Source organism: Hakea prostrata, chromosome 3 (assembly GCF_041222555.1).
Source record: "Hakea prostrata isolate BN-2017 chromosome 3, UWA_Hpros_2, whole genome shotgun sequence".
In the NCBI taxonomy this organism is placed as follows: Eukaryota; Viridiplantae; Streptophyta; class Magnoliopsida; order Proteales; family Proteaceae; genus Hakea; species Hakea prostrata.
Genome location: NC_142602.1, coordinates 25,483,424 through 25,501,438, shown reverse-complemented (window position 1 = coordinate 25,501,438; position 18,015 = coordinate 25,483,424). Strand labels below are relative to the sequence as shown.

The following is an 18,015-nucleotide window of genomic DNA, read 5'->3' as shown; positions in this document are numbered from 1 at the left end:
AACCACTTCGTTTTCATGTTCGTACCGTTACGTGGCAAGATTCTAGACTTCGCAGCCGAACTCAGCTGATCTGAGTAGAAAATCGAGGAGGCTAAAAACCGAATTTCGAGACCCAACCACCACTCTCCTCTGAGGGCACTATTATTAAAATAGAAAATAGAATTTGGTCGCGAGTCTTGTAACGGCCACCTGTTTTTTTTTTCATTTCAACTTCAACTCCAAAGCAAGTGAAAAGGACTTACAAACAGACATCATTGAAGAGTAACCGCCTTCTGCTTCGTAGTTTTTCTTCTTTTCCTCCGGCGATTCCTATTCAGTCGCCGTAAATTTTGTATCCTCTCCGGTCAAGTTTAGGAAGAAGGAAAGAAGGAAATCAGGAGAGGAGATCGAAAGCTTACACATTATTGTCGCTGTTTCAGTTGATGCTTATGACGCCTTTTCTTTTGCTTTTCGTCTGTGCTTGTGTCTGACAGTAACACTCAGCATCAAGCCCCACTTGTGGCTCCAAAGCACATGAAACTCCTTTCTATTCACTACTTTTTATTCCTTCTCGGTCCGTAGCTTTATATAATAGTACATAAATTATAGCTCCTAGTTGGTCTTACTGAAGCGCTGTACAGTTACGACCTACCAGAGGGAGGTAGGGAGTGGAAGTTCTGAGTTCGAGCGATGGGGTCGTACGATTACTCTTTCAAGATCTTGCTGATCGGCGATTCGGGGGTCGGTAAGAGCAGTCTTCTTGTTAGCTTCATCTCCAACTCCGTTGATGAGCTATCTCCTACCATCGGTACGGTTTCCATCCTTCAGAAACACGGTTTGGAGTAGATTTTATGTTTCGTAGCTTTTTGCTTTTTTGCATCATCATTTAAACAGGTCTTGTGGTCACGCATTCTCGATTTGGAGATACCGAGCTTCTGATGTTTCGTGCTGTTTCTCTGTCGTTTCTCTCGTTTGATTCTTATACGCAGGGATGGTCTAGCTGTTTGCTTACTTACGATGTTTTGAGCTTTGATTTATTGTATATTATATTTCCCCCCAATTTTTGTTAAAATTTTTATGCTCAAATTGTCTTTCGCTATAAACCTGTTGGAAGAACTAATATTGTCAGACGGAACAGTGTTCGGATTCATGTGGATCAGAAGCTGGCAGTTGTTTTTTGCCGTTGTCTGGTTCCAATTTGAATTGTGAGTAGTGAGAAAACTAGTTTCACTATGTCTATGCATATATTATTGAATTGTTCAAACATTTCTGAGAAGTGGAGTCGGTTAGAATCATTGTCAGTGACAATATGAGCTCTCTGCTTTTGTCATGGCTCAATCTAGTCTTTCCAATCAAATGTCGGACAGAATTTATTTGCACCTCTTTGTAAAGATCTTACACTTGATCTGTCAAGATTCAAAGTTCATCATAATGTAAAATAGAAGAAAGCACAGGATTTCTATTGGTCAATAAATTGTTCGAAAGGAGGATGTATCAGAACTCAAGCGTGTAATGCAATCTTTAAGAATGCTAGATTTAAGTACTCCTTCCATGTAAATGCTATCTTTGGATGATGAATTGATTTTACATTAGAAGCACGCAGCTTGCTTGCTCAGAATACATGGTGCTCTGTTTTGATGGGAATACATTGCAACAGTTTTGGTATTTCAAAACTATATAAACTTTACTTGATTTAGATCCTTGCTTATTTTCAAAATCGGTTGGATCATGGGGTTCAGCTGCATGGTTGCTTTGAACTGATATATTATTACCAGCTAAGGCTATCTCGCATGCAATATCAAACTGTCCCTGTCTTTATCATTATTATTGTTAATTCTTTAAATTTGTTTGTGTTGTTGGTCTCAATTACTGTTGAAGACTGATGCTCCAGACCAGTATGAGGCTACTTATCTCTTCCCTGTGCTGCCAGCCATTTAATCAAAGTGTATACTTTACTTGGTAGTGAGGAAATGAGCATGTGCCATTATAAATGATACTCTAGAGCTTTTATCTGATTGGAGAACGGGATCATTCATATTGTTAGCATGGTGTTGTTTGCTTTTTGGATTCAGTGGTCATAAGACGCTTTTAGTATACCTTTTAAGGCATTAATTTTTTTTTCTAATCTGTCTAATCATATGCTGATACAGTCATGTATTAACATTGCCCAGGTGTGGATTTTAAGATTAAGCAACTCACAATTGGTGGGAAGAGATTGAAGCTTACAATTTGGGATACAGGTAATAAATTAAGAATTTGTCTTTGAATCAATATCTTGACCTTTATAGGTTGAATGTGAAATCTGTGCTTACGTTTTTGTCCTGCATGAATTTTTCAGTCCAGACCATAGTTTTAGAGACAGGTATTGGAACGCCAATTTATACCGGTATCAGAAGAGGCTGAAACTGATTCTTGGTCAATCCCATATTGGTGGACTGGTATGGTCCAAGGACACAACGATAAAAGTAAAAGTTTTTAATTTTTTTTCTTTTCTTTTTCATTTGAATCTAGGGCAATTCTGTCTGATGCAGGCCTATCTGGATAGGTATCTGATAAAATTGCCTGTTGGCAAATTCTCTGAACCGTATGTAGGAAAGTTCAAAGCCTTTACATGCCCACCCAGCTCAACCCCCCATACCCATCACAATCGACCTCAAAATCGGGTATTTGCACTTGTTATCATGTAAATTTAATGAACCCATGGATGTTTGGCAGGTCGGTTTGATTATTGTTTTGCAATACCTCAGAAATGTTGTTTATGATTTTTGGTTGAGCCTGCCCCATTGCCATTCACTATCCACTTTTTTTGTGTTTACCAGCAAAACTTTTGCTTGCCAGTCATGTTTTACTTATGTATTCCTCATTGAGTATAAATGAGTATCTCTTCAGTTTTGGTTTTGGCTCCTAATACAATTTTGTTAGGTAGATTGAAAGCAAGAATTTCCATAGAGAATATTTGGCATTAAGACTTTATATACATATTTGCTTTGTTAAAAAAAATAAAAAAGTAGTCATTATTATTCTGAGTAGTTTGCCCATGGTTACTGATTATACAAAGGCAGCATTTCAAACTTTATGTCCTTTCCTCTCATATTTTTGAGGGTTTTCCATCTATTTATTTTGTTAATAGAGATGATAATGAGTTACAATTCTGAGTTAGTATAAGTTCAAAGAGAATTAATGCATGCTTGTAGTATTTTCATTCACTCATTTTGTTGAGATCATTGCAATCTTTTGCTAATATTTGAAGGGGAATCTTATCCAAACAGCCAACTAGAAAAGATCTTGATTATTGTTGTGCTTCATTGCAGCTGGACAAGAGAGATTCAGAACTTTAACGAGCTCCTACTATAGAGGTTCCCAGGGGATAATTCTTGGTATGCTTCTCTAAATTTGAAGTTATCTACGTTCTTCAGTAATTTGCATGAAAAAAACATGGGTCTATATTTATGCTTGATTTAGTCAATTAGATTTGTGGTGTTCAGTAGTGACTATTGTATCACCTGGTCTTCTCTTGAACGACAGCATGTCCAAATGCAGCTCTCTATAAATCTATAAGTGAATTCAGCATGCCTTTATTGCCTAAATCGCTTATAAGTGTGCCTGATTGCAAGTTAAAGAGCATTTGTTCAATTGATTTGAAAAGAATAACCATTAGCTGCCATGGAACTTTGAGAGCTGAAACTACATTTTTAATCTCAGATGGAAGAACTGAACAAGTAGCAAACTAGCGGTCATTATTTACTTGAAAAGTATGTAGGTTCTTGTTGTTGTATGTTGAGCTTCTTTAATGCATGAAATCTCCACTTGTTTACTGAGGTAGTGGATTCTTAAATAGGTCACAGTACTTTTCTTTTAAACAAGTGAAATTAACTAATTCATGATTTACCCATTTCAGTGTATGATGTTACAAAGCGAGAAACCTTTACAAACTTGTCAGATGTATGGGCAAAGGAGATAGAGCTTTACTCCACAAATCAGGGTTGTATAAAGATGCTTGTTGGGAATAAAGTTGATAAGGTAAGCTCTATAGTGTTCTTGTACATCACTAGTATCTCGAGAGGAATATTATTTTCTGTTCTATATTTTTGGGTGGTACTATGTTCAACCTGCATAATGGATCTAATGAACCTTAAAAGTCACGTGAGTACTATTTCCTGATTCACATTGCTGCCTCTTTCATATCAGTTAGGCTCCTAGAATTTGATGTGTGAAATGACATAAATGAATGTTTATGGTGTGATATGTTAACTCTATATTGCTTTTATTTGTGTCTTTTCAAGTTGCACGAGGGGTGAAATTTCTGCACTTATCCACATGCCTAACTGTTTTAGACTGGACAGAAAAATTGATTCCTTTTGAGGTCAATGTTCCAGCAAGCCTATCAATTTTCTATCGCAGAAAGAAAACATACGAAAAGGTTAAATCTCAATGCTTTATTAGGCTCTTGCGCTATTTTAATTGTGACTCTTAGAAAACTGTAAGGAAGTTTACAGTCAGATACTACCATATGGTATAACTAGAGATATCATTCATTATGACGGAAACCTATTTTCACCCTATTCTTATGTACAAGAACTTTCAGATCTCTTCCTCTGAATGGTTTGATTACTGACATACGTACCACAATGCATCTTATGGGGGAGAAGAATAGAAGAAAAAAGAATAAAAGAAAAGAGACTACCTCCACTTTGTTGAAATTCTGTAAGAGAAAAGGGGCAGTCTTTTGATTTTCATTGTTTTTAAAATCTCATATCCCAAGATCAAGCTTTTTAAACAAGGGTGACAACATAAATTGTTGCAACTTGCAACTGTTTATACCAAAATCTTTGGGCTTCAAAGTAAAGGCAGTAGTACTATGTGTCTACACACCCAGCATGTGCAAACCCATGGTGATCTTCATGCTGGAAGATTAGAGATCCAACTCAATGCATCATTTATTAAAAAAAAAAAGGGGGAGACATTCAAATGTGTGTATACCTCGAAGTGAGAAGCATCGGAAGAGTTTCTGATCAAAGTTACTAGAAGACACCTTTTTCTTTTTTTTTTTTTTTTTTTGGGGGGGGGGGGGGGAGAAGGTCATCTCTGTCTCTAATCTTCAGAACATTTTCACACGTTTGAATGCTTTTTGATGCTTAGAAGGTCTTGTCCTACTGTTGGATCATATGGTGGACAGCCATCATATGCATGGGAGAGGTAGTAGTCTCAATGCTTAGCCAGTCACATTGCTTGGAGCATATAGGGGTGTTGACTCCAGACACCTGTTATGTGCACGGGAAAGCTAGTGGTGTTGGCGAGGCATGGTTAGCTTCATGGTTAACAAGATAGTACTGTTGGAGGTGGGTGTCAATTTGGATTTGGCCAAGTTTTGGTTAGGACAACCACTATGTCCATGGGAAAGGTGGTGGTGGTGGCAAGACATGGTGATGCAGGACAACCAGCTAGGAACCAAATCGAACCAGCATTGAAGGCCACCTCAAACCTGCTAGCTGGTCCAACTAGAAGATCTCTTTGCTCCACAATTTTGACCAATCAACCTAGATTGCTACAATAGGACAAAACATGAAAAAGGGAGGCCAAAGTGCTGTTTATGTTCACGTGAATAGTGTCACAACCCATTATTTGGCATATTTCGTAGAGGCTTTGTGGGGTCCAAAATTAGATTGCATGAAGATTTTATTCTTGGACGATTTAGGACCTTAGTTAAGTTTCTAGTTTGATAGTTTTTAATGGGTAATTTTCATTTGGACCCCCTGAGGTTTGGTCTATGTCATTTTTAGTAAAAAAAAACTGAGATTTTGCATTTGCCTCCCCTGTACTGTAGAAAAAGTCAATTTAAGGACAAATTTCAATTTTATGACCAATTTGCTCTCATTCTTTTTTTTTTTTTTTATTTAAATTTTTTACATACACACCCCCACCTGCCATGAAACTCGTGACTCCCCTTTTAGTCCAAAAATTATAAAAAAAAAGCCTAGAATTCAAATAAATTTTAAAATATGACCGAAATACTCCTATATGTTAAAATGACTCAAGTGCCCCTTAGCTTAAACCCTATTTGCAAAGATTAACCTTAAATGGAGATGGGTGTTTGCTCCTTGGTTGAGTTGAGCAAATGGGAGATGAAGAAGATGGGTCAAGGGGGAATCTCTTCATCCATCTCAGCTAAGATTCTACTTTCCAAATAGGGTTTAAGCTAAGGGGTACTTGAGTCATTTTAACATATAAAGGTATTTTGTTCATATTTTAAAATTTATTTGAATTCTAGGAACTTTCTGTCATTTTTGGACTAAAAGGGGAGTCACAAGTTTCATGGTAAGTGGGGGTGTGTATGTAAAAAATATATATATTAAAAAAAAATGAATAAGGGCAAATTGATCAAGAATCCATGTAGCCGACCCCATTTAGTTGGGACAAGGCTTATTGTTGTTGTTGATGATCAATAAGTGATAATTTGTCCTTAAATTGATTTTTTTTATAGCACAGGGGAGGCAAAAGCAAAGTCTCAATTTTTTTGGATTAAAAATGACATAGACCAAACCTCAGGGGGTCCGGATGAAAATTACCCATTTTTAATATAATTAGTCTCTATTTCCATAAGATTCTATTATCACTAGTTACTAGGATATTAGTTTCTACATTCAGTCTACTAAGTTTTTATTCCTTGTAAAGCTTTTAACTAAGCTATAGATAGACCCTTACATTGCAAGAAAGAAAGAAAGAAAGAAAGAAAGATGAATTCAAGATTTAGCATCATGGGTTTGCAGCCCCTTTCTCTCTCTCTCCTCTTCTCTTATTCTTTTTCTTTTTATGAGTGTTCTTCTCCTTCTTCAAGTTTGGGTTTTCTCAGATTTCCCCTTCTTTCCCACGTCTTATTTATCCTTTTTTCTTCTCTACTCATCCCTCATTAATTGGTATCAGAGCCCAAACCTGGGTAAATCTCCTCTATCTTGCGGCCTGTTCAACCTTCTTGTCTCTCTTCCCTACTTTTCTTCTCCTTCTTGAGATCTTTGCGACCAAAAAATGCTGCAAACACCTATCAAATCCTCTTTTGTGGTGCTGATCATGAGACAGACTCTTTCTATGAAACTTTGAGGACAATTTTTTCTTTCTTTAAGAGATGGAGAAATTGATGCAGGACAACCAGCTAGGAACCAATTCGAACCAGCATTGAAGGCCACTTCAAACTAGCCAGTTGGTCCAACTAGAAGGTCCCCTTGCTCCACAATTTTTACCAATCAACCTGAATAATTGCTACAATGAGACAAAACATGAAGAAGAGAGGCCAAATACTGTTCATGTCACTGTTTACGTGAACAGTGTCGCAGACATTAGTTGGCATACTGGGAATATTTCATAGAGGATTTGTGGGCCCAAAATCAAATTGCATGAAGATTTTATTCTTGGGTGATTTAGGGTCTTAGTTTAGTTTCTACTTCCATAAAGTTCTTAGTCACTAGTTACTAGTTACTAGGATATTAGTTTCAATTTTCAGTCTACTAAGTTTCTATTTTTTGTAAAGCTCTAGCCAAGCTATACATAGGCCCTTCCTTCCATTGTAATGGAAAAAAAAAGATTTTTGAGAGTGGGAAAAAAAGAAGAAGAAAGAAAGATGAATTCAAGCTTCAGCATTGTGGGTTTGCAGCCCCTTTCTCTCTCTCGCCTCTTTTCTTCTTCTTCTTCTTATGAGTGTTCTTCTCCTTCCCCTTCTTCAAGTCTAATTCTTCTCAGATTTCCCCTTCTTTCCCTACTTCTTTATCCTTCTTTCTTCTCTATCCCGTTCCTCATTAAATGGCAATCCACATGTTTTAAAAGATTGAGGTGGTTGTAGGTTGGTTCTGACCAAGCATGCTTAATTAAGCTAATTAAGTTAAATTAATCCTAAGTCCAACCAGAAGCTTGGTTACATAATGGGTATTTTATAATTTGATTAGCATTTCCTAAGACAGACTATGGTTCATTTGGTAGTGTCAATCTGTTGAGTTCCTTAGCCTTAAGCGAGTACAGAACTGGACATTTGAGATGCAGTTGAACAATAGAAAGAAAGAAGAGTTTGAAAAATTTATTTCCAGATGTAGAATCAATTTGATTGGATTGATATATTTCGATTGAGCCTAGTGTGAGCAATAAAGGAAACAATATTGGACCCATTTGATAACCCACTGAAAAACAGTTTTTGGTGTTTATTGCTTTGAGAAACAAAAAAATTGGCCGAAAACCGTTTGATAGAACTGTTTCTTTTCAGGTTTCTGAATCATAAATTGAAATTTCTGTTTCGATAAACACTTTTGACTCAACAGATTGTTGTTCAATCTGTTGCTAGAAACAAAAGTTGCATGCTGATCGGGTTTAAGTGAACTAATTTTAGAGAGGGGTATTCATGGCATTGGGCATTCTAAACATAAGAACCCTATTAAAACCCTCTCATACTGCTAAGACTTTCATTGCTTCTTCAACCTAAGCGGCTAAGGATTGTTCAGTTCATCATCTTCTCCATCTCCATATGAAACCCTAGTCCCTATGATTGCAAAATGGATCCTTTGGGTTATTCGTATTCTCCTCTCTTTTGAGCTAGTCTATCAAAATTAGCTTCTTGCTGCATTAATCTCTTCTTCATTTGCTTCATCTTAGAAAGTTTTATCAAATGCCTATAAAAGTTTTATTGCTTCCAGAAACACTCAAAACTGTTTCTGGTGCTTTCCAAAGCAGAAACACTTGTTCCGTTATCAAATGGGTCCTCAGCCTTGATTGGATACGATAAAAAGACCATTACAGAAACCCCCAAGGGAGATAGAAGAACCTTGCCCACATACAGGCGTTTTCCCAGGATTCAGTTTGCTGGATTTCAAACTGGGCTGATCTGGTTGCTCAGTGTTTGTATAAATTGTTAAAGCGTATTTATAATTAGAAGGTAGCTTATGCTACTTTTATGTTACAGGATGAAGAACAGTCGTAGTAGATACTATAGAAACTTATTAGGCTAACAGATAGATTTGGAATGAAGGTGTATCATCCATAAAATATCACAAATAGAGGAGGGAGCTAAAAGGCCCAGTGAGCTGAGCATGCTACGATATATAAATGGGTATGTGTACCTTAGTATCGTTTATGAGAATAAATTTCTTTCGGGTCAGGCTAGCCGTTTAAGTAAACTACCAGGTGTGCACATAAGAGTGTGGTCAGCCTGGCTCATTTCACTTATTCTACTCAGTATCTCAATCCTTAGACCCTGGGACTGAATGATGCGGCATAATTTATGGTGAAGGACCCCATAAAACCTGTTACCAGGAACCCTAAAGAGGACGCATTCTAGCTTGGATAGACAGCGGGGTATCTACTCCCTGTTCTGTCTCGAGGAGGACATGCTCTATCATTAACTTTTTCACTAGACAACAGACATACTCACTGTATCTAGTCCCCAGGAGGACTGCTGATAACCTGCTTTCTTCTTTCATTCTGGTTCTCTTCGCTATTCAGTTGAATTTCTTTTACCATTATAAATGAAACAGAATGTAGTTTTATTTTAGCTGATGGAGATTTTTCTGCTAATCCATATTTTCGTGATGTCTGTGTATGATCATTTCTGCATGTGTTGATGAAATATGATGTTCTCAGGAAAGTGAACGGGCTGTTACTAAAGAGGAAGGAATGGCTCTTGCACAAGAGTGTGGATGCTTATTTCTGGAATCTAGTGCAAAAACTAGGCAAAACATCGAAAAATGTTTTGAAGAACTTGCTTTAAAGGTAAACTTTTAATTTCCTACCTAGACTCTGCTGAATGTTGTTGCAAACAGGTTAAATTACAACCTCCAACAACACCCTCCCCCCGACCCCTCCAAAAAAAAGCACCCAAAAAACCCCTTACCACCACCTCAAAAACTTTAAAAAAGAAAAAAAGAAAAAAAAGGAAAAAAAGAAAGAAGCCCCACCAAAAGTATTCTCTTGAATTCACCCTCAGTGCTGTTTTAAATTTAGCATTTTGACACTACTTTTTTTTTGAGACAACTGGTTAAATGAAAGTCAGTAGTAGAGCCTGTACACTTGAGATCTCTTATGGATAAGCACAAAGTTAGTTTTATCATTTACGTTAGGTTCAGAATGTGCACCGCCTAATTTGCAGCTATATACATAGAAGAAAATAAGGAGGGCTTTTGTAGTTTTGTTAACATTCCTCAAGAACTTTGGGTTTTCTTGACTTCTTGTTGGTTTATGGAACTCCGTAGTAACCAACTTTTTGTATTGTATTGCTTTAAAAATTGTCAAATTTGGAATTTATAATATTCAGTGACTTTTTGGAATCGTGATCCTGTAGTACCACAACTTTGGCCCTTCTTTCCCCCAACCCCAACACACACACAAAAGAAAAGGGGAGGAAAATGGGAAAAGTTATAGATCCACCTAGTTGGGTGATCCTTCGGAATTGCATGGATTGGTCCTATCAAAATTCAACCATTCCTCCTATTTAATTGTATACTCGTGTTTGTTCACCCATATCTCCTTAATGGTCTCATGCTCCCTCTTCATAGTTTTGGTTTTATTTTGACGGCTTGTTTTGTGACTTGACCGACTCCTATTGGGATGAAACTTAAAAAAGAAAAAAGATAAAATAAAAATGACCACCATACAGACACCTTGTATGCTATTTTCTTTGCTATGCTGTATTCTAGAGAAATGTAAAAAAAATCATGTTTTATTTCCATTGAGGATCTTTATCTACCAGAGGTTTGAAATTTGGGATCGGATTAGATGTATGAGCACTGGTCTATGTTGGTCCACAAAAGAATGTAGAAAGTGGCTCTTGACATGACATATTTCATCTTCTTTGGGCTTTAACAATCCCGATTACTTTCTGATATCCGGAAGGCACAAGATACTGCATTTTTAGGGGTATTCCGAATGAATTTTATTATTGGTGAATGATATGTATTCTGAAAATATTAGTTCAGGGATGATGGAAGCTCTAATCAAATTATTTCTACAGATAATGGAGGTCCCTACTCTACTGGAAGAAGGATCAAGTATAGTAAAGAGGAATATTTTGAAGCAGAAACCAGAATATCAGACACCTCCCAGCAGGGGTTGTTGCTCTTGAGCAGCTTTTCAAGGCTCTACTTGGGAAAATTTTCACCTGGAAATCAAATCAAAGGTTCCCAGATGGTGTAACTAACAAGTGTGGGACAATTGGATCTATGCAGATCTAATGCTGTAAATGATGATTTCTGTTCTCATGTCTTCTTTCAGTGAATTGTTAGGACATCCTGAGTCTATCTTTTGCTGTATCTTCTTTGCAATTCATTTGTGAACTACGGGTGGGGCAGTGGAAACTGAACAAAACTCTGTGGTGAAGGTGTTGATGTAAACAGAAAGCACATGTAGTAGTTTTGATTGTTCTAACAGCAGATGTATAATTCACGCACAAGATAGCTGGCTTGGTGGCTTTTTTAGTTCAATATCTTCTTCTTGTATCACTTTATTTTTGAACAGAGGTTGAAGTTTCTTCTTGTTCTCTGCAATGAAGGTAGTGCTTTGCTGAACGGCATTCATTTGTAAAAAGTCATAAAATTTTGCTATCCTAGTATAATTTGCAGAAGTTCATCAACCTTCATGGTGTTTCATTTAGTCCCCTACTGGCAAGCTGAAGCTTTATTTCAGGTCATCTGACACTGCAATTTGTTGACAGTGAGAATGTCAACTTCATTCTCTCTCTCATTCTGTACAAGCAGAGGGAGAATCGTTCCTTCCACAAAACACTGAAATTGGCGCTGAAAAAAAAGACATTTTTGGTTCAATCACCTATGGAATATAGCTGCATGTGCAATGTGCACTGAGACAAAAACACGAGGGAAAAGAGGAAAAGGACAAAGAGGGTGTTCTTTCCCATTCTCCGGAGGTTGATTCGTTCTTTTCCTTGTCAGCCAGAGAGATGGGCGTCGATCGCAGTGATGGAGTCTGTAGTGGTTTGATCAAATTAAAATTAGCCAGATTCTTATCGCTTTATAGATCCATCCTGCATCTTGCTTGCCACCTTTGGACGCTACTTTAGGAGGCATCATCCTTGCATGCACCACATCAGGGAGCACTGGATTCCCGTACTTAAATGTCTTTACGTAGTCCAATCTGACAGGCCAAAGGTCTACTGTGGGTGAAGGAGGAACTAGTCCTATTTCTCTTAGTTTTCTTGGTTTAAGTTGTTGATTATATATACCTACATCACCTCAAGTAACATAGACCAGCTTGGTTACGTATCAACCAAAGCTCATCCGGAAAACGCAGCCATCCTGATTGAGAGGGTATGTTTGCGAATTGCGGCTGAACATACAAGTAAATTTCATATCGATGCAAAGTACCTCCTCATTTGAAAACAAATAGAATAATTCCCTTGTTCATGCAAAAAGACCTCGTTAGTCATTACCAACCCCATCTCAGAACATCTCAATTCTCAAGTCGGATGGCTGGCATCATATTGAGCTACTAGTACAAGTTCATCTTCTTATCCATATTCTTTTTTTCTTGGGTAGAATCTTCTTATCCACACACTATTAAATAAAGGTTAGCCAGTTAAACATGTTAAATATATATGATATTCGCTTAAAACCTAACCATGATAGCAAATCACACGCTTGCTGAATCCCAAAATATGGTAAGAGGAAGTCAGTCTGGGAAGCAGTATCCTTCTCTGAAAAATTAACCAAAGCAACTACACAAATGCTATACTACAACAGCTTCGACTACCCACAAATAATAATAATAAAAAAAATACAACAGCTTCAACAGAAAAAAGGTTAAACCGAAACAAGATGAAATTGGACAACAGATCAAGTAATGGAATCTATATCTAAAATTTAATAATATCCGATCGAGGGATCTTCAACTTTATTTTTCTGGTTGACTACAAATTGCCAGTAAATTCATCATACACCAAAATTTTGGGGAACTCAGTGGCAAAATTCGGCAATGAAGAATGCTCTCTTGATACATCTAATGCTAATCTAGAAGATTTCTACTTTGTATTGCTGACCGATGAAAAATGCGGCACAATAAATACCTGCTTAATAATAACTAAGCTTAATTAAAAACTTACTGCCAGGATACAGGGAAAAGTCTAGTCAATAACCCTAACAGAGTGCATAATATTGCATTTTCACAAGATATTTCTACAAGCAGATGTTCAATGATGGTTAAATTTAAAAAAATCCCATGGAACTTCAGAATGTAGTGCCTTGCACAACTATATCGTTTGTATGGGTACACATTTCCACTGTGTAGTTGTAAATTGAGAATCCTAGCATACTGACATATAAGAATGACCATAGCTATCAAAGATCATGAAATCTACTGAACAAAAAACCAAGAGTACAAGGAAGTCAATTCAAATTGCATCATTTACTGTCAAGGTCAAAGCTCCAGGTTTCCTTGGCAAGCAAGCTCCAAAAAAGTGAAAGCACTGCTTTGACAGAATAATAAACCCACAATTTTTCCAGTGCAACAAGCACTTGGTTAACAAGCGGTAGAAGCCAGCCATCACTACTTCAAAATATATTGGTTATCGTTATACCAAGAACAACATTGATGAGAACTCATCTACAAGAAAGTAAAGGGAAAAAAAAAAAAAGAAGTAAAGAAAGAAAGAAAGTGAACGCTAGACATGTTGCTCAGAGCTTAGAAATTTGGCAGAATCTCTAAAGATTTGAGCAAAAGAGGGAGGGAATAAGAAAGTACAATTTTTGGAGGAAGGAAGAAAGTACTATACCAATTAAGTCTAAAAAGAAACCCTGAAACTCTTCTCAACCATAAACACGTGAAATAAAGAGCAACCATAAAACCTCAGGAACCACAGCAAGCAGATTTCACGGGAGCTGTACCAGAACTATCAGCTTGGTCTGGTTTACCAATCTTGATGGACTGGGGCTGCACAAAATAGGAAAGGTCAAACAGAGGGATAACTTAACATCTTAATCTGAATTCCGATTCTAATGTTTGAGAAGGAAAATATTACCTCCACTTTTGAGTCACTTTCAGCCAGTCTTTTCTTTATGTCTCTTGCAATGGAAAAGAAAACCTGCTCCACGTTTAAGTTTGTTTTCGCACTCTGCACAAATGGGGTAAAAGAGGAGGTCACACTGTACTGTAATCTTGTGAGGGGCTAAAATGTAACATGAGCTTACCGTTTCAAAGAACTTGATACCATACTCATCTGCTAGTGCCTGGCCCCGTGATGTTGGCACAGCCTACCAGAAAATCCAATATTAAGTGACCACCATCTTGAAAAGAAAGAATATGACATTTAAAACTAGCTCCTATATTACCCTCTTGCTCTCATCCATATCAGCTTTGTTGCCCACCAATATCTTGTTAACATTATCAGATGCATGCTGCTCAATGTTCCGAATCCAGTTCTTGATGTCTACAGAAGTCTTTTATCAAGGAACACAGATGCAAAAAGACAAGCAGGTTAGCTTTAACTTCCCCTACCACACCCCCAACTTTCATATCCTTCTTCACTTTCTAACGTAGATCTGTTTGAAGTTTTTCATACATAGTGTTTCAGAAAATGAAGAATACTAGAACCAAAAGAGAAGCAACAAAGGAAAATAAGAAGTGGATACTGTTGAAAGACGACTCGTCTGTGACGTCATAGACCAACAATATACCCATGGCTCCCCTGTAATAAGCTACAAAAGTGATAAATCAGATGTAAATTGTCAAACGGTAAAAGGAAAAACTAAAAGGGAGTGGGTGTTATGTCTTTTGACATTATATTCCAAGGATACTAAAATATGAATGTAAGAACTTATTAGGTGTTTTGACCCAAAAAAACCTACTAGGTAATACTCTTGCAAACATTCTGATGCTGCAAAGGATGTGATTCACCTAGTGATTATCTGTGCAAACTTTTGTCTGTCAGAAAGGCATATTGGAAAATAGGTCTGTTCTCTGCTTGAGCAACATATTTACTTCTAGCTCTTTTGGTATGTTACTCATAGCAAGCTAAACCAAGTTTTCTTCAAATCCATCTTTGGTCTTCCAGTAACATTATACCAAATAACGATGAAAACTTGCTACCTCATTGCTCTACATATACAATGGTTATTTCATTACACTAATCAGAAGGTGCCATTGTAGTCAAGACTCAAGACCCAGCTAACAAGCCACAATTTTCCATACTGCAAGAATAATATTGCTCAACTGAATTAGCTACCTGTTGTTATTGTACGGAAACGTTCTTGACCAGCTGTATCCCAAATTTGCAGTTTGATGCGCTTCCCATCAAGCTCAATGGTCCTAATCTTGAAGTCAATCCTGAAAGAGGCATCAAACTTTCATCCACACATTAAATTATGAGATGACTACAAACAGCAACCCAATCTGAGGTTTGTTGAGTGACACACCCTATGGTAGTAATAAAACTAGTCGTAAAGGTATCATCTGAGAAACGCAACAATAAGCAACTCTTTCCGACCCCTGCAAATGTGGATAATTAATCAGTTGCCTTGAAGAAGAAAGGAGCAGATAAAAGAGGAAAGTTCGCCATCAGGATGCTATCATCTAATCCGTTCTCCAGAACAACAAGCACAAGGAATATCAGAAATGATATCCAGCGAAGGGGGATACAAATAGTGTCAAGTGAAGAAACAACATTTCAAACATTTGCAAAGGTTATATGAAATTACAGTTTAGAATGAGAGAAAACCAATACAATTTATAAAGTAAAGGAGATGAGGTTAGTCTCAGACGATGGATATTGGGTAAAATTAATAGTAAGTTATTCAACGACACCTCATTCTTATCCCAACTAAATTGGGTCAAGTAAACCAATCAGACAAGAGGTGCTATCCAGTTAATACGTTTTGAGACAAACAAGATGCACGTCTGAAAGGACAAACATACATATTGAAAGTATGACACTACGAAGGATCAACAAAGCCCGCCCATAGATAAGTACATATTCCAAGTATTGGTGTTACAGACTTGCATATATACATCCTCTCATCCACATCTTCATCTCTTATCCATAAAAGACATTACAAAGCCAAATCTTCATATCTTTCTACTCTATTCTAAAATTGAAATAAAACAAAACACGAAATATTCACAAACAGCCATGACAGCGTATTGCAAGAAACCCCAGAAAGCCAAGGATCACAATTACAAACCAAGACATCATCGGTAAGATTAGAACCCAGGTAATTTAGAGAGAGACAATAATCATAAAACAGAAATGAAGCACGAAAATCTAAATATGGAAGATGGATGAATCAGTAATCGATATGGAGAAGGGAAAGAAAGAACCCTAATAATATGTATTACATACGGAAAGCATCAATAGAGGGAGAAAAGATGTGTTAACTTACCGCTGTCGCCGATTAGTAAAAGCTTTATGAGGTGATCGTAGTCAGCACGAGCTCGTGCCGGAGGAGCCGCCATTACTCTCCCACTTTCACTCTCTGTGATTCTTTTAGATTGTCGTTTCAGTTTCTCGCTAAGCTTCTTTTGGATCGAACTGCAAATTCTCACTCTTCCACCGAGACTCCAAAGGAGATCTGGCACCAAGGGCGGGGAAAAGCAACTAAAAAGAATAACCTGAGACTTCCTTGTACATGGATGGAATTGTAATATTTCAAGGGGTGAAGTAGTAATTTCGTTTTGGATCCTATTACTGGTGCAGAAGCCACGCCACCGGATAGCATTTTCCTTATTGCTCTCTTTTTTTTCTTTTCTTTTTCTTTCGGTTATGTGTATAGTACATTAGTACCCCGGTTCTCTTCCAATTATTCCAAGAGTGCTTTTTGATGATAATTATTTGAAGAGTTAATCTTGAGAATGATTTCTTTCCCTCCAAACATTAATTTAACCCAACTTTTATATCGATTGATGAGAAGAACAATTCAGATTTATATTAAACACAAAAGATACTGGATTTTAACCTGCTTTTGTTTTAGTTACGTAGTTAATTTTATTACCCTTTTAGGAGGTGACGCTAATAGCCCGTATCTGTACTTGTGTAACCTCATCCTCCGTATCTATTATTATAAAAAATGAAATTTTTATTAATTTAGTCATTTATAAATATGATATATGAGAGCTAAAATTTTAAATGGGAAAAGAAAACAAAAGTCGTTTTTGCAAAGGTGAGAGAAAATAACATTAATAAAAAGTACAACTGATGGAGCATGATAGTCATATTCTTGATTAACAGCCAAAAAATGAAAAAAAAGAAAGAAAAAGATAATCATATTCTTATTATTTATGGTTAACATTGACTCTCAAATTCAATATATCATTTCTTCATTAGTTATCTAGGTAGAAATATGTCATTTTCTTCATAAATCTAATCATACACCTTTATGTAACTCTCTGTTCATCCTAACTTGTGTGGATATCATTATTCAGGATATCATTGCTTTCATCATCTTTTGTTTATGGTGATCTTAAAACTACACATCAATTTTGGAGTCTTGGAGAACTTAGTCAAACTAAGTTGCTAACTCTCAAGCGGCTTTGTTTTTTTCGGAATTGGGTTTTCTGATACTTCTCGAGCCATTGCATACTGATACATGTAATGCTCATGAGATCTCACACCAAATGCGCTCACCAAAGGGTAAATTAGGGCATAAGACAACAAAGTTGGATTTGTGTAGGACAGTTGATAAAATTGAATGGACATTCAGATCTATGGTCCCTAGACATGTGTAACAAATGAAGAACAATAGTTTTGTCATTATATGTTACACCCAACCGACGACTTCATCACTTCTTATCTTTTCATCCTCAGCCAATAAATCTTGTTTAGCCACTTACAAAGAACTGAGCAATGCCATTTAATCAAGCGCATAAAACCAGTCATCTTAGCCATATAATAATATCTTTTCCAATGCGGCAAACCTAAATAACCCAACAAGAGACCTTCTTCTTCTAGGATGTAAATCATGGGAAAGATCCAAAACTCCCTCCTGAGTTTGGCAGATGAGAAAGGAACATATTTTCCAGTTTGTGTGAGAAAGTCTACACAAAGCCCTTACCCCTGAACAACAGGTA

The 18,015-nt window shown here is 36.9% G+C and overlaps 2 protein-coding genes across 2 annotated transcripts; one reads left to right on the top strand and one right to left on the bottom strand.

Moving 5' to 3' along the window:
- Positions 1-211: 211 nt before the first annotated feature.
- LOC149021875 (ras-related protein RABC2a-like) lies at positions 212-11,833 on the top strand. The gene is made up of 6 exons (XM_089150052.1): positions 212-787; positions 2,151-2,219; positions 3,291-3,356; positions 3,878-3,999; positions 9,595-9,723; positions 10,961-11,833. Exons 1-6 carry the CDS (start codon positions 670-672, stop codon positions 11,069-11,071), a joined length of 615 nt encoding a protein of 204 aa, XP_089006178.1. The 5' UTR covers positions 212-669; the 3' UTR covers positions 11,072-11,833.
- Positions 11,834-13,343: 1,510 nt separating this feature from the next.
- LOC149021874 (ras-related protein RABE1c-like) lies at positions 13,344-16,547 on the bottom strand. The gene is made up of 8 exons (XM_089150051.1): positions 16,332-16,547; positions 15,369-15,441; positions 15,179-15,279; positions 14,586-14,651; positions 14,286-14,383; positions 14,145-14,207; positions 13,976-14,068; positions 13,344-13,887 (listed from the first exon to the last, which is right to left on the bottom strand). Exons 1-8 carry the CDS (start codon positions 16,402-16,404, stop codon positions 13,804-13,806), a joined length of 651 nt encoding a protein of 216 aa, XP_089006177.1. The 5' UTR covers positions 16,405-16,547; the 3' UTR covers positions 13,344-13,803.
- Between the last annotated feature and the right edge of the window lie 1,468 nt (positions 16,548-18,015).

Coding starts and splice junctions, on each gene's coding strand:
- LOC149021875 (XM_089150052.1), top strand. CDS start 670: ATGGGGTCGTACGATTACTCTTTCAAGATCTTGCTGATCGGCGATTCG. Junction 3,357..3,877: donor TTCCCAGGGGATAATTCTTG/GTATGCTTCTCT, acceptor TACCCATTTCAG/TGTATGATGTTACAAAGCGA. Junction 9,724..10,960: donor TTGAAGAACTTGCTTTAAAG/GTAAACTTTTAA, acceptor TTATTTCTACAG/ATAATGGAGGTCCCTACTCT.
- LOC149021874 (XM_089150051.1), bottom strand. CDS start 16,404: ATGGCGGCTCCTCCGGCACGAGCTCGTGCTGACTACGATCACCTCATA. Junction 15,280..15,368: donor AGTTTTATTACTACCATAGG/GTGTGTCACTCA, acceptor TGCCTCTTTCAG/GATTGACTTCAAGATTAGGA. Junction 13,888..13,975: donor AAAGTGACTCAAAAGTGGAG/GTAATATTTTCC, acceptor TATTTTGTGCAG/CCCCAGTCCATCAAGATTGG.